The sequence below is a fragment of the Erythrolamprus reginae genome, chromosome 5 (assembly GCF_031021105.1).
Source record: "Erythrolamprus reginae isolate rEryReg1 chromosome 5, rEryReg1.hap1, whole genome shotgun sequence".
Taxonomy (NCBI): Eukaryota; Metazoa; Chordata; class Lepidosauria; order Squamata; family Dipsadidae; genus Erythrolamprus; species Erythrolamprus reginae.
This window is the reverse complement of record NC_091954.1, coordinates 17,617,008-17,633,170: the sequence shown is the minus strand read 5'-3', so window position 1 is coordinate 17,633,170 and position 16,163 is coordinate 17,617,008. Positions and strand designations below refer to the sequence as shown.

Sequence of the window (16,163 nt, the reverse complement as noted above, 5' to 3'; positions counted from 1 at the left end):
TTGGATACTGTAGCCTAGAGGATAATTCTCTGTCTTACAAGGCAAAAGTTGCAGGTTCAAATCCCAGTGGGTATGGCTAGCTGATGAGGCCAAAATAAGGCCAAAATAGATCTATCCTAGTCTCCCTTAATTTTCAAATTCAGCAAAAAAAACATGTGACATATATATATATATATATATACACACACACATACATATACATACATATATACATACAGTGGTACCTCTACCTAAGAATGCCTCAAGGGGTTTCTCTCTCTGGCGCAGTGTATGGGAGGCGCATGCTCCTCCTTGCCACCTCAGACTCCCTCTCTCTTTTTTTTAAGCCTTAAGGTTTTGGATTTTTTTTATTCCACTCCCCTCCCCTTCTTTCGGCAGCGACTGCCCTTCTCCTCTTCTTCATCCTCCTCCTCCCACCCAAATGCTGAGCTTTTATTTCTTTCCTAATGGTTTATCTGCTTTTACATTGATTCTTATGGGAAAAATTGCTTCTACTTACAAACTTTTCTACTTAAGAGCCTGGACACGGAATGAATTAATTAAGTTCTTAAGTAGTGGTACCACTGTGTGTGTGTATGATTTTTTTTATGCCGCCCTTCTCCTTAGACTCAGGGCGGCTTACAATATGTTAACAACAGCACTTTTTAACAGAGCCAGCATATTGCCCCCACAATCTGGGTCCTCATTTTACCCAGCTCGGAAGGATGGAAGGCTGAGTCAACCTTGAGCCGGTGATGAGATTTGAACCACTGACCTGAATATATAGAACCGAGGTGGCGCAGCAGGTAGAGTGCAGTACTGCAGGCCACTAAAGCTGACTGCTAGATCTGCAGGTCAGCGGTTCAAATATGCTGGCTCTGTTAAAAAGTGCTATGGCTAACATGTTGTAAGCCGCTCTGAGTCTAAGGAGAAGTGCGGCGTCTACATGGTCATGTGACCAGCATGACTCAATGCTGAAGGCGCACCGAGTGTTCCCACCAAAGTGTTCCTATTTTTCAACTTGCCTTTTTTTAAACATGCTTTCAAACTGCTAAGTTAGCAGAAGCTGCGGCGAGTAACAGGAGCTCACTCTGTTACGTGATGCTAGGGATTTGAACTGCTGAATTGCTGACCTTCTAATTGACATGTTAGCCAATGAGCATGTTAGCCACTGAGCCACACACACACACACACACACACACACACACACACACAGAGCGTGATTTTGTATAGTATTTGGAAGTTTATAACAGTAGACAGTCTGCATAACCGTCCATAGTTCATGAAATTCTACTATGTTATTAAGTCTTTGATTTGGATTGTGAAGAGGTTCAAGGGGTCAATTACGAAGCCCAATATTAGTGGTTTCATAGGTGGAAATGTGCCAATTATTTTGCACTTGAAAAATCTGACCCCAAAATGTCCCGTTCTCTGACCTGCCTGCAAGTGTCCTTATGTTGGAATAAGCTTACTAACAATGATCTGACCTTTCACTTGACACTGAAACGGCTTATGGCAACCCTCTGATTTGTTATATCTCGAGCCTTACATTTCATTGTGGACTAAAAGTCTTCGCCGACAAGGGTGATTATGGTATTCATTTCTTAGCTGCAAAACATTTCTCAGGTATGTCATTCATTTACAACTTACTTTCTCGGCTTCAGCAGCTTTAGGATGCTGAAATCTCAGCTACACAGTGAGGCTTGAACTTCCGAGGTTACGTTTCTGAGGTTAGGAAACACTGACATGCATTAAAATGACCCCAATGCATTCATTCGTACATGGATTCATTTCTAATAGGAGGTACAGTGATACCTCTACTTAAGAACTTAATTCATTCCGTGACCAGGTTCTTAAGTAGAAAAGTTTGTAAGTAGAAGCAATTTTTCCCATAGGAATCAATGTATAGAAACATAGAAGACTGACGGCAGAAAAAGACTTCATGATCCATCTAGTCTGCCCTTATACTACTTTCTGTATTTTATCTTAGGATGGATATATGTTTATCCCAGGCATGTTTAAATTCAGTTACTGTGGATTTACCAACCACATCTGCTGGAAGTTTGTTCCAAGGATCTACTACTCTTTCAGTAAAATAATATTTTCTCATCTTGCTTTTGATCTTTCCCCCAACTAACTTCAGATTGTGTCCCCTTGTTCTTGTGTTCACTTTCCTATTAAAAACACTTCCCTCCTGGACCTTATTTAACCCTTTAATATATTTAAACGTTTCGATCATGTCCCCCCTTTTCCTTCTGTCCTCCAGACTATACAGATTGAGTTCATGAAGTCTTTCCTGATACGTTTTATGCTTAAGACCTTCCACCATTCTTGTAGCCCGTCTTTGGACCCGTTCAATTTTGTCAATATCTTTTTGTAGGTGAGGTCTCCAGACAGTATTCCAAATGTGGTCTCACCAGCACTCTATATAGCGGGATCATAATCTCCCTCTTCCTGCTTGTTATACCTCTAGCTATGCAGCCAAGCATCCTACTTGCTTTCCCTACCGCCTGACTGCACTGTTCACCCATTTTGTATAAGCAAATAATGTGTGCAAACCCATTAGGAAAGAAATAAAAGCTCGGAATTTGGGTGGGAGGAGGAGGAAGAAGAAGAGGAGGAGGACAGTCACTGCCCAAGGAAAAAGGTGAGGTGAAGGGAATAAAAAAAAATCCAAAACTTTAAGGCTTTTTTAAAAAAGGGAGGGACTCTGGGGTTGCATAGAGCACGCACCTCCCATACACCCGGTGCAAGGCTGCCTCCCGTACATTGCCCCAGAGAGAGAAACCCAGGGGGAATGATAGGAAACTGGCCGGGCCTTTCTGCTGCTCTCAAATCTCCTGGGAAATTTTTCCCGGCTTGGGTTCTTAAGTAGAAAATGGTTCTAGAATTGGCAAAAAAAATCTTGAACATCCGGTTCTTATCTAGAAAAGTTCTTAAGTAAAGGCATTCTTAGTTAGAGGTACCACTGTATTATAAAATGTTTGATTAGGGATTAAATGCTACCAGTTTGGCCCAGTTCGGGAGTACAGTGTTCCCTCGATTTTCGCGTGGGATGTGTTCCGAGACTGCCCGCGAAAGATGAATTTCCACGAAGTAGAGATGCGGAAGTAAATACACCATTTTTGGCTATAAACAGTATCACAAGCCATCCCGTAACACTTTAAACCCCTAAATTACCATTTCCCATTCCCTTAACAAACATATACTCACCATTATTACTGGTACTCACCATTGAATAAGACATTTAGTGATCCTGATATTTATAAACATAATTATTTATTAACAATAATTATTGTTTTTGCGATAACAACGCTGATTGGCCAAGATTTCAGCCAATCAGCAATGGCAGGCGAAAGTTTTTGCGATGACATATGACATCATCGGGCGGAAAAAACCGTGGTATAGAAAAAAAACCGCAAAGTATGTTTTAATTAATTTGTTTTGAAAAACCGTGGTATAGGCTATTCGCAAAGTTTGAACCCGCGAAAATCGAGGGAACACTGTACTGGTAGTGGTGGCCGCCAGTGGTTCAGAGAACCAGTAGCAGCGGCAGCATGAGGATCTGCCCACTGATGTGAACATCATCATTTTCTTTTTTTTAAACCCTCTGCACATGTAAACCGGAACACAGGGTAAGTAGATTTCACCGCTACGCTGGACTACTTCCATAAATTTCAGAAGAACAGCACCACTCTGTACTTCTGATACTCCCTTCAGATCAGAAAGACTATTCATCCATCTTCCACTTTGGAAACAAAGGGGAGGAATTTTGGATGAGCAAAAAGAAAAGACATACATGTTATTGCAAGAGGGTTTCTTTATTTCCTGAATTTGGAAGCACAGAGGAAAGCCTTGAAGAGTTACTTAGCAACCTTTCTTTGTTCAATAAAGAAAGGATGAGACTATTGTAGTCAAGAACCTCCTCAAGGAGATTTTTTTATTGCTTCCTGTAATCCCAAGCATTTACATTTTCAAATGTATGTTTTTAATCACGTCTTTCACAAGGAACTTAGAAGAATACATTGAGCTAAGGTATATGAGTATCTGTGATACCTTTCAAGAGGTTTTAGGGCTGAATGAAGAGGGTATCTTAGAAGCTCATACATAAATAGGACACACATACTTTTTGTTGTTGTATTGCTTTAATTCTTGTTGTAGTATTTTCAAAAAGCACACTGGAAGCTTTTTCTGTCATTTAGTCAGAATCTGTTCTCCTTTAACTTAACTTCATTTTTATGCACCCTGCATTCCAAAACGAAAGCGAGAAAGCTGTGAAACTTTTCATATAATGGGCAGCTGTATTTCTGCTCAGTTCACACTTTTAAGACTAAATATATCGAATCCTTCCGTCTGTCTTCATAGTGCTTGTCTTTTGACACAGTTTCAGCCTTGTTATAATATGGTCCCCAGAGCTAGGCCCATTGTTTGCTTGTCTAAAGCAAAGTAACATTAAAATATAGTTACAGGTAGTCCTCAACTTACGACCATTCATTTAATGACCATTGAAAATTAAAAGGGCACTGAAAAATGGCAACTATTTTCCCACACCATCATCATCATCATCATCATCATCATCATCATCATCATCATTTATTAGATTTGTATGCCGCCCCTCTCCGTATACTCGGGGCGGCTCACAACAATAACAAGAACAATGTAAAAATAAATCTAATAATTTAAAAAACACTAAAAACCCCATTATTAAAAGCAAACACACACACAAACATTCCATGTATAAACTGTATAGGGCCAGGGGAGATGTGTCAGTTCCCCCATGCCTGACGACAAAGATGGGTCTTAAGAGCTTTACGAAAGGCAAGGAGGGTGGGGGCAACTCTGATATCTGGGGGGAGTTGGTTCCAAAGGGTCGGGGCCGCCACAGAGAAGGCTCTTCCCCTGGGTCCCGCCAAACGACATTGTTTAGTTGACGGGACCCGGAGAAGGCCAACTGTGGGACCTAACTGGTCGCTGGGATTCGTGCGGAAGGATTCACTTAACAACTGGGTTACTAACTTAACAACTGTGCTTAACAATCTTGGCCAGAAATGTCTTAAAATGGGGCAAAGTCTTGCTTAGCAGCAGGAATGTTGGGTTCAGTTGTAAGTTGAGGACTACCTGTACTTGCTCTGATTTAGACTGTGTATTTCTGGTGACACCGTCGAAATTTGCCATTTCTTTTTTTGCTCTTTATGGTTCCTATTTATGGATCCTGTTTATGGTTCTTTTAATACAGCTCAAATACACCCATCCTATTCTTGTGTATTATTTTGATCTAAGTGAAGAACTTTATTCAGCTAGTTTTGAATTTTAATTCTGACTTCTGTTTCTTGCCAACTTTAAGATTTGGGGACTTCATATTTTTGGACTCTGCATACCTTAAAATTGCTAAAGCTGTCGAACACTGCCTTAGAGTATTAACTATCCCACCCTATATGGAAAGTTGTATAATAAAAAATAAGCATGTTTTATATGTAAATAAATACAATTATATTTTTATTTTTACTTTACACTCTGTTAAAATTTATATTCCATATAAATACAGCTTGAAAAAGATGACAAATTTTTCCTCCTTGTTTTTGAGCAATAAAATAATCTTTTCTTTCATCAGTGTTTTAGGCCAGTGATTTTCAACCTCTTTTGAGCCGCGGCACATTTTTTACATTTACGAAACCCTGGGGCACTTTGAGCGGGGGTCGGGGAGGGGGCGGCTAAAAAAAGTTTGAACAAAAAAATTCTCTCTCTTCCTCCCCGTCGCTCTATTTCTTTCTCCCTCTCTTTCTCTCCCTTTCTTCCTCTTTCTTTCTCTCTCTCCATCCCTCTTTCTCTTCCTTCCTTCCTCTCTTTTTGCTCTCTTTCTCTCTCCCTCCCTACATCCCTCTACGTCTTTCTCTCTCTCTCCTTCCCTCCCTCTCTCTCTCTTGCTTTCTTTCTCTTGTTCTTTCTCTCTCTCTTGCTTTCTTTCTCTCTAGTTCTTTTTCTCTCTCTCTCGCTCTTTCTCTCTCTTGCTTTCTTTCTCTCTCTCTCTTGCTTTCTTTCTCTCTGAGCTTCGCGGCACACCTGACCATGTCTCGCGGCACACTGGTTGAAAAACACTGTTTTAGGCAAGTTTGCTGGTTGTGAAATTTTGGGAATTGAAAAGCAACCCACAGTTGCCCAGTTTGAAAAACAAATGTAATTAAAGGCATGTTTGATGAAGAAAGCATTCAGCATTCTTAAGTACAGTGGTACCTCATCATACGAACTTAATTGGTTCCAGGAGGAGGTTCGTAAGGTGAAAAGTTCGTAAGATGAAACAATGTTTACCATAGGAATCAATGTAAAAGCAAATAATGCGTGCAAATCCTTCAGGAAAATCCCAAACTTTAGAAGGGAGGCGAACAGAGGGCAGGAAGGAGCAGCTAAAGGGGGCGGGTGGAAGAAGCAAGGCTAGGCTAAAGGGTGAGTGGGAAGGAAGAAAGGCAAGGGGGAGCGCCCCTCTCTTTTCTTTCTTCAAAAGACACCCTTTCAATTCCTTTGCAAGCACCTTGTTCTCGGCAAAATTTTCCTACTCCAAGCAGCCCCTCCCTCCTCCCTTTCTTAAAAAGACACCCTTTCAATTCCTTTGCAAGCACCTTGTTCTCGGCGAAATTTTCCTACTCCAAGCAGCCCCTCCCTCCTCCCTTTCTTAAAAAGACACCCTTTCAATTCCTTTGCAAGCACCTTGTTCTCGGCAAAATTTTCCTACTCCAAGCAGCCCCTCCCTCCTCCCTTTCTTAAAAAGACACCCTTTCAATTCCTTTGCAAGCACCTTGTTCTCGGCGAAATTTTCCTACTCTAGGCAGCCCCTCCCTTTTCTTTCTTCAAAAAAGGGGGAAAAAAGAAACCCCTTCATCCCAGCAGCAGCTGCTTGGGTTCGTAAGGTGAAAATAGTTCAGAAGAAGAGGCAAAAAAATCTTAAACACCAGGTTCATATCTTGAAAAGTTCGTTAGAAGAGGCATTCGTAAGATGAGGTACCACTGTATTTTATCCCTTTTTTCCTATTCCTGCACTTTTCCTTTCCTGGAAAGGGCAAGTCTTCCCAGGCATTAAAAAGTTACTAAAGGCTTGCTGATATGTTGCTTATGCATTTTTTGTAACCAAAATGTCCTCTTTTTGGGGTTATTTTGTATCTGTTTTATATTTTGCAAAAAGATAAAAAGTGAAACGGAATGCAGTGATTTGTGCTTCTATTTCTGTGCCTATGGCGTAGCATTCAATGAAAGCAGATGTTACTTTAAAAACGGAAAGCATTTGTTCACTAAATGTTCAGGCTCAACCCATGAGTGCAAATCTGAGCTGAAAGGGTAATAATTACCTGCTCTTCACTGCTGCTCTTTACATGCAAGCCATACATTTATTTGATCAAAGACCAGGTAGATTTTTCTAAGTACAATTGTGATGCATTGGGGTTTTTTCCCTACTGTGTTCTTGCAAGTGCAAGATTGGTTTATCTTGCCATGCTATGTGTGCACAGAAACCCATGCGGTAACATTTTCAGTGTTTGTTGGGTTCAGTATAGGGAGTGATATCTACACGCTACAGCCAAAAAAGTTAATAAAAATAACAGAATAACAAAGTTGGAAGGGAACCTGGAGGTCTTCTATCTGACCTCTGCTCAAGCAGAAGACTCTACAGTATATAATTCAGGACAAATGACTGTCCTGTTACTTCTTAAAACCTTCCAGTGATGGTGTTGTGGTTGGCTGTGGCCCAGCTCCTGCCCCAGGGAATGGGGAGGTGGATGCAGGGGAAACTTCAACCTGTCACAGGCCTGTGTTATTGCCGACAGAGTCAGTTCAGAGTTTAGTTTCCTCGGACGAAGAAGAAGGTGGGAGTGACTCGGCACAGGGGGGCTTGGCACACAGCCCAGGCAGTCAATCTCCCTTATCTTCCATTGATTCGGATGAAGACGTTTTGGATCCACGCAACCACAGAATTATGCATAGAAGAGACCAAGTAAGGACATATTACAGGAGATAAGAGCGGCCACCTGTGTTTGGGTAGGGCTCCAGTAATTAGGGCTGCTGCTATAAATAGCAGCATGTGGGTTTGGCCATTGTGGAAGAGTATCTGATCGCAGTTCTTCAGGAATCGTGTGTTGCTGTTTTCTGGACTTTGCTTGTTGATTTTTCATGCCTTTGAAAACAAAGCAGAGCAACGTGTGTGTGTGTGTGCCTCACTTCGTTGGAAGAAGAAGGGGTGTGAAGTTTCTCCACAGCTGCTAGCTAAGTACTTAATGACTGCTTCAGGGAAATTGTACAGACTACCCGGTTGTTTTGGGATGAGTGCTCTTTGCAATACAAAAAGAATGCTTAGTTTATTTTGACTTTTGGGATAAAGAACATTGTTTTGAATTTTCAAATGTGTGTGTGTCTGAAATTTGTACCCTTGAATTTTCGGGAGGCTCCTACCAGAGAGCCTGGCAGAACAGATGGATGGATGGATGCTGAAAACCACCCTTCTCCATGTAGCCATGTTTTTATGTGGAACAATATTTTTCTTGTGATTGATTATGGGCCATCAAGTTGTTGATTCTTACTGATTACATAGATTTTCTTCTGGAGTTTTCAATGAAGAAAGATGAGGTTAGTTTCTTTTTCATAGCAATTGGCTTCTTTGTTTTTCAAAATCTTCCACACCTCTCCTAGGAAATACCTCTATGTTTTCCTATGCTTCTTGGCATTAGTTGATAAGAACCGTACAGGGGTAGGTTCTGGATTTTTCTACTGCATGCACAGTACCAAACAAAAGTTTTGGTGCATGCATAGAAGCAAAAAATAAGATGGTGCCATCATAGGCGCTGCCGAGAGAACCGGCTCAGGGGCATGGCAAGCCTGCCAGTTCCAGCGGCCCAGGCCACCAAGTTACTAACAGTTTTATAGAACTGGTCTGAACTTGTAGGAAACCACCACTGGAACTGTGCTCCAATTTGTAATAGTGGCCAGAAAGAATTCCAAGGATTGTCTGGAGAAATTAGAAACTGAAGAAATGAAGTTAGGATGAGTCTTAAAAATGACAAATAAAGTACAGTGATACCTTGTCTTACAAACTTAATTGGTTCCGGGACGAGGTTCTTAAGGTGAAAAGTTTGTAAGACGAAACAATGTTTCCCATAGGAATCAATGGAAAAACGATTAATGTGTGCAAACCCAAAATTCAACCATTTTACCATCCGAAGTGCCCATTTTTGCACTGCTGGGATTCCCCTGAGGCTCCCCTCCATGGGAAACCCCACCTCCAGACTTCTGTGCTTTTGCGATGCTGCAGGGGAATCCCAGCAGGGGAATCCCAGCATCGCTAAAACGAGCGCTTCGCTGGCAATGGAAGTCCGGAGGTGGGGTTTCCCATGTAGGGGATCCTCAGGGGAATCCAAGAAGCGCAAAAACGGGTGCTTTGCTGGCAATGGAAGTCTGGAGGCGGGGCATCCCAGTGGCAGCGGTGGGTTTGTAAGGTGAAAATAGTTTGTAAGAAGAGGCAAAAAAATCTTAAACCCCGGGTTTGTATCTTGAAAAGTTTGTATGACGAGGCGTTTGTAAGACGAGGTATCACTGTAGTTTGAATAGGAAATAATTTGTTACAAAATATGTAACAAAATAGCAAAATATGTTACAAAAATCTAGGATGTTAAATAAATAATACAATGTACAGTATTCTCTTTTGACCTTTTTGTAGGCTTGCATTTCTTTTAATAATATTCTGGAGATTCCCCCCCCTTTCCCTCCGAAATAAGAGTTGCTTCATACAATGTATGTTTCTTAATTTTATTGATGATGTCCTTGTAAAATACTTGGAAGAAATATTGAGAAAATAGATTTGTGGTTCAATTTATCTTTATTTATTAAAAAAAAGGATTATTACTATTGTATGAAATTTTGTCCCTCTAGTTTGGAAAACCCCAAAATCCTTGAATCCTTTTTCCTTAATAAGGTCACCATGGGATACATCTTCTGTTTTGCGATGTAAAGTGATAGTGCTGTAGTAAGTATTTCAATTAACAGTATTATTAATAGTTTTAAAACCTTTTAATCACTTGCAACTGATCAAATTGTGTGTGGGATCCACTGGAATTCATGAACTTTTTTTTTTCAGTAGACACTTATACACTTCTGCAATTTGATCTGTTATGCAAAAATGATTTTTTAAAATCATTCTTTGGTGTTTACAACTATTAATTTTTAGTGTTGTTAAGTTTAATTTGTTGTTAATTATTCCCACATTGGAATAATTTGGCACATAATTTCATGAATATAAGATTGAAATTCAGTATAGATAATGTTTGATTTAGGACTACAGCTAGGACCAATCACTAAGTAATGCGGTTGTTAAGTCGTGCCCATTTTTAATGATCTTTTTTACCAGAGCCATCGAATCACTGAGATCATTAAGTCAATTGTGATTGTTAAGTTAGTCTGCCTCCTCTCTTGTCACAAAGCTCCTGGGAAGATTGTAAATGGTGATCAAGTGACCTCAGGAAAGTGCAACCATTATAAAAATATGCCAGTTGTCACATGCCCAAATTTTGATCTTGTGACTGCAGAGATGCCGCAAGAGCTGTAAGTGCCAGGACCAGTTGTAAACCACATTTTCCAGTGTTGACAAAACTTTGAATGGCTGTTAAACAAATGGTGACAAGTTGAAGACTCCCTATACTACTTCCTCTTAAAATAGTAATAGATAGACACAGAGAGGATATTGTTTGACTTTACTCCCTGTCAACGTTGACCAAAAATGGAGACGTTAGAACAAAAAATAATAACAAGAAAGACCCCCAGTTTTTTGGGGGGGGGTCTACCTTACATATTCTGTTTAAACAATAGATAAAATGATTTAAAGTTAATGAAATGATTGAGGGACAACTACATGCATAAACCAGGGGTGAAATGCTCCCGCTTCACTCATCCCTGTTTGTCGGCGGAGAGCCAGTCGCGAAGGGAGCACGAACCGCCAGCCACCACCCAGACACCGCCATTTGGGTTCTTTTACCCCCTTACACTTTGATCCAGTGAAAGGCTGCAAAACAATTTACTACTACACTGTGGGCATGGCTTATTTTGTGGGTTTGGTTTGCTGGCCATGTGACCAGGTAGGAGTGGCTTGATGATCATGCAAACAGGGGGTGGCTTAAAAGTCACGTGACTGGCTTAAAGGTGGCCAACTTGATGTCATTCACATCAAGGGTTTGAGTTAGGGTGCCTGGGCTCTCCTTCCCTCAAAGAGCTACAATTTCCATTATTATTGCATATCCAAAATATACTATTTAATTCTATGTATATATGTGTACGTACATTTAACGCACAGGTACACAAAAATATACATTATCTACTATATAAAGTACAGTGATACCTCATCTTACAAACGCCTCATCATACAAACTTTTTGAGATACAAACCCAGGGTTTAAGATTTTTTTGCCTCTTCTTACAAACTATTTTCACCTTACAAACCCACCGCTTCCGCTGGGATGCTCCGCCTCCGGACTTCCGTTGCCAGCGAAGCACCCGTTTTTGTGCTGCTGGGATTCCCCTGAGGCTCCCCTCCATGGGAAACCCCACTTCCGAACTTCCATGTTTTTGTGATGCTGCAGGGGAATCCCAGCAGTGCAAAAACGGGCGCTGTGCTGGCAACGGAAGTCCAGAGGTGGGGTTTCCCAGTGAGGGGAGCCTCAGCAAAATTGCAGCATTGCAAAAACACAGAGGTCCGGAGGTGGGGTTTCCTGTGGAGGGGAGCCTCAGGGGAATCCCAGCAGCACAAAAATGGGAGCTTCGGCTGGCAAAAGGGGTGAATTTTGGGCTTGCACGCATTAATAGCTTTTCCAATGATTCCTATGGGAAACATTGTTTTGTCTTACAAACTTTTCACCTTAAGAACCTCGTCCCGGAACCAATTAAGTTTGTAAGACAAGGGATCACTGTATATGTACACACACGCATGCACAGCTCTCCTAAAATTATACACATTCAACCTAGTAAATGAGGTTGAATAGGAAAAACATACCCAGAGCCCAGAAGGGGAAAAAAAAAGAAAAAAAATCAAACTTTTTCTACCTGTCCTGCGTACTGGACTGGACCTGTAGGAGCCCATCACTGCTTTGCACATGCCCAGAGGGTACAAGAACTCAAAAGGCAGCAAGTGGGTGGAGCCTCACTCTGCCTTCATGATTGGCTCTTTGACAACAGACAGGCACATGCGAATTGGGAGCATTTCACTCCTGATCTGAAGTCTCCAATTAAAATGACCCTTCCCACTTAAAGGGGAAAATATTTATGTTCACACTTTGCAGATCTAAATGAACTTGTGCCTGCCTTATGGCAGAGGCGCCCTGGCTAGTTGAGTTTTAGAAAGCCCCTGTAAATGATGTTTTTGGGTTATTTGTGTAAAAATAAATTACGATCTATTCCCGCCATGGAACACTTAGAAAATGACTTCCTTAACCTTTCAGATAATGAGCATGTCAGTGTAAATGCAAAACAAGTCTGAAATGTGTCCTTAGTTATGCACTTTATCCCTCTTGTGCACTCTTGTGCACTCACACTCTCTTGTGGAGTTCATCTTTCTTTCTTTCTTTTGGAAAACCTTAGACATAGCCATATCGGCTAATGCCTATTGTAGGCAATGCTGAAATAACCCTTAAACATACCTGCAGACAGTATATATGTAACTACAACATGTTAATCATAATGGCTGATTGTCACGTTATTTACCTGTTAATATATCTGTCACTTTGCTTTATAATGTGACTAAAGAAAACCATATCCAAGTCAATCCTTCCAATTTTGGGGGGTGGGTCCGTTAATGAAACTTCGTTGCTATGGTTACTTTCTTTGTTTTCAGGTGCGTTCTTTCTCCTCCCTTCTGTCCATTCCATTATTTGTATTGGTGTTATGAAAGAATGAGCCATTCATTCAGAGAAGTGTTATTAAAATATCCCTCTTTTATCATTACATTTCATTGCTTGAGAAAGCAATTCGTAATCCAAGGCAAGAGTTAAATTTGGAGAACTGTTAAAAAATATTTTTCTTTTAGTAGCTCTCTTCCCCTTGCCTTCCCCTCCTGAAGACCATGTCTAACAAGTGTTTGAGTAATCCAGCTCTTATTTGGTTAATAGATTATTTCCAAAACATTTTGAAAGAATTGTGTTGTACGATAAATTAGGCTGCGCCTAATTTGCGCAGTGCAGAATTTTAAGGTGCTTTTGATTTGAGGGCATAAATGCAAAAAAACCCACCAGTCTCTGCAAATCTGAGAAACTCTGAATATAACACAAGCTTTGTTAATTTAAAATTTTAAAGACTGAAAATTGTAAAATAAAATAAAGCATGGTCCTGTACATTCCGGTACATTTCAGTATATTGAAACTTTACAATATGAAAAAATACATCAGCTCTGTACAGTTTTTTTTTTCCTTTTTACAGATAGGTAGGATGAGTTTTGAAAAAAAACACAAAAAGATTTATTTTAAGGATCGTACTTCATTTTTAAGTTAAAAAAAAAAAGACCGCACAACTTAGCTAATTACAAATTTTGAATGGGAATTTTTTTAAAAACAGAATGGGGAGTTTTCAAAACCATCCTTGGAGAAATAACGATTTAATTCTTCATGACAATTTTTTTTTAAAAAAATTCATGGCGATGATTCTGGGTTATCTTTCTGACCACAGAAGTCAGCTGAGTGGGGTCACTGGTTTCGTGCTGCTCTTGTGATTGTGCTCAGATCTAGGTCAGTCTCTAAGGGCGTCTCCATTGTTTCTTCCTGTGCATTTGAGTCATAGGACTTATGACCAAGAAGTTCATGATGCACACCACAGTAACTTATTGTAGGCTGATCGTATGCAAGAAACGTAGACATATTCATAGATAAAGGGATCTGGAAAGGAAATAGATACAGAATATAATTAGTAGAGAAGCATTTGAAGATGAAGCTAGATTTGATGTCAGGAGACCAGGACTATGCCTACCTTTCTGCAAGGATAGGCAATTGTGACAAATTCACCACCTATGGACTTTAGTTCACAGAATTCCTGAGACAGTATGGATCATGGATCATGGATCATGGCTGACTCAGAAATCCTGGGAATTGAAAGTCTACAGACCATGTCCAATCAACAAAGCAGTGGAAGTGATGTGCCGGTGTCTGGAGGCTGTTGGGGTCTGGATGGGTGTCAACAGACTCAAACTCAACCCTGATAAGACGGAGTGGCTGTGGGTTCTGCCTCCCAAGGACAATACCATCTGTCCATCCATCACCCTGGGGGGGGGGAATTATTGACCCCCCTCGGAGAGGGTCCGCAACTTGGGCTTCCTCCTTGATCCACAGCTCACATTAGAGAACCATCTTTCAGCTGTGGCGAGGGGAGCGTTCGCCCAGGTTCGCCTGGTGCACCAGTTGCGGCCCTATCTGGACCAGGACTCACTGCTCACAGTCACTCATGCCCTCATTACCTCGAGGTTCGACTACTGTAACGCTCTCTACAAGGGCCTACCTTTGAAAAGTGTTCGGAAACTTCAGATCGTGCAGAATGCAGCTGCAAGAGCAGTCATGGGCTTCCCCAGGTATGCCCATGTTACCCAACACTCCGCAGTCTGCATTGATTGCTGATCAATTTCCGGTCACAATTCAAAGTGTTGGTTATGATCTATAAAGCCCTTCATGGCACCGGACCAGATTATCTCAGGGACCGCCTTCTGCCGCACGAATCCCAGCGACCAGTTAGGTCCCACAGAGTGGGTCTTCTCCGGGTCCTGTCAACTAAACAATGTCGCTTGGTGGGACCCAGGGGAAGAGCCTTCTCTGTGGCGGCCCCGGCCCTCTGGAACCAACTCCCCCCAGAGATTAGAATTGCCCCCACCCTCCTTGCCTTTCGTAAGCTACTTAAAAAACCCCATCTCCCGCCAGGCATGGGGGAATTAAGATTTCTTCTCCCCCTAGGCCTTTACAATTGTATGCGTGGTATGTTTGTATGTATGTTTGGTTTTGTATATTAAGGGGTTTTAATTCGCTTTTAGTATTGGATTATTATTGTATACTGTTTATGATTGCTGTTAGCTGCCCCGAGTTTTCGGAGAGGGGCGGCATATAAATCCAATTAATAATAATAATAATAATAATAATAATAATAATAATAATAATAATAATAATAATAATTTGAAGATGAAGCTAGATTTGATGTCAGGAGACCAGGACTAAGTGTACCTTTCTGCAAGGATAGGCAATTGTGACAAATTCACCACCTATGGACTTTAGTTCACAGAATTCCTGAGACAGCATGTATCATGGCTGACTCAGGAATTCTGGGAATTGAAAGTCTACAGGTCATAAACTTGCCATAACTGCCCATCCCTACTTTAGGGTATTTGCAACAGCATGGAAAATTGCAAATTGGATTGCTCTGCAATGCTTTAGTGAGGGGTATATTCATTATGCAGTTATTTTATTTCCAAATTTTTTATTTGTCCCTTAGAGCACAACATTATTCATGAGAACAAATTAGGTAAGCTATTGTGGCAACCCCCAAGAAAAAAAAAAGTTTAGTTTATGGCAACTTTCAAAAAAATGGAACCAATCCTAAAGTTAGAAATGGGGGTGAGGGGGCAGGTGGCTTTGGAGCAGTGATTGCAAATGATCCTGTGAGAGGCATCAAATTCTGAAAACGTAATTTTAAATTTGGCTATGAGAATTGCCTTGTGAAAATTTCTCTCAAAGAATAATGTGGTGTAACCGTTGAGATGGCTTTATAGGGCAAACTTTTAAAAAGTAAATCTTGCCAAGTTGTGCACTTGAGTAAATCCTATTTCAGCCAGGAAATTTCTAGGCAAAGCACACAACCAGGTTAATACATTTTCTCTTCAAACTCAGCTGCGAATAAAGTGCTGCTTCCATAGCCTGTCTTTTACTGGTTCCAGTACTGAGGCTGGAACTGCTGTTGACATCTCTCCCCCAAGTCCATCTGGAGTAGTTTCAGGACCGTGATTAGTTATACAGTACAATGGTACCTCTAGATACGAGCTGCTCCACGTGCGAGTATTCCAAGTTACGAGCCGCAACGTGAGAGAAATTTCTGTTCGACACCCGAGCTCAAATTCGGGATACGAGCCGAGCTTCCGCTAGGTGGCGCAATAATCTCCTTGCTTCCAGTTATCTCGGCATGAAAAACAAAGTCTAAAGG

General features: G+C 41.0%; 2 protein-coding genes across 5 annotated transcripts in view; one reads left to right on the top strand and one right to left on the bottom strand.

Moving 5' to 3' along the window:
• Positions 1 to 16,163, top strand: part of CTNNA3 (catenin alpha 3) — a 1,220,185-nt gene that overhangs the window by 310,169 nt on the left and 893,853 nt on the right. The window lies entirely within an intron of this gene.
• LRRTM3 (leucine rich repeat transmembrane neuronal 3) overlaps positions 13,392 to 16,163 on the bottom strand; it is a 172,313-nt gene continuing 169,541 nt past the window's right edge. The window contains exon 2 of the mRNA XM_070752176.1: positions 13,392 to 13,864. Within this exon, the coding sequence (XP_070608277.1) occupies positions 13,676 to 13,864 (189 nt within the window). The 3' untranslated portion in view covers positions 13,392 to 13,675. The remainder of the gene's footprint in view (positions 13,865 to 16,163) is intronic.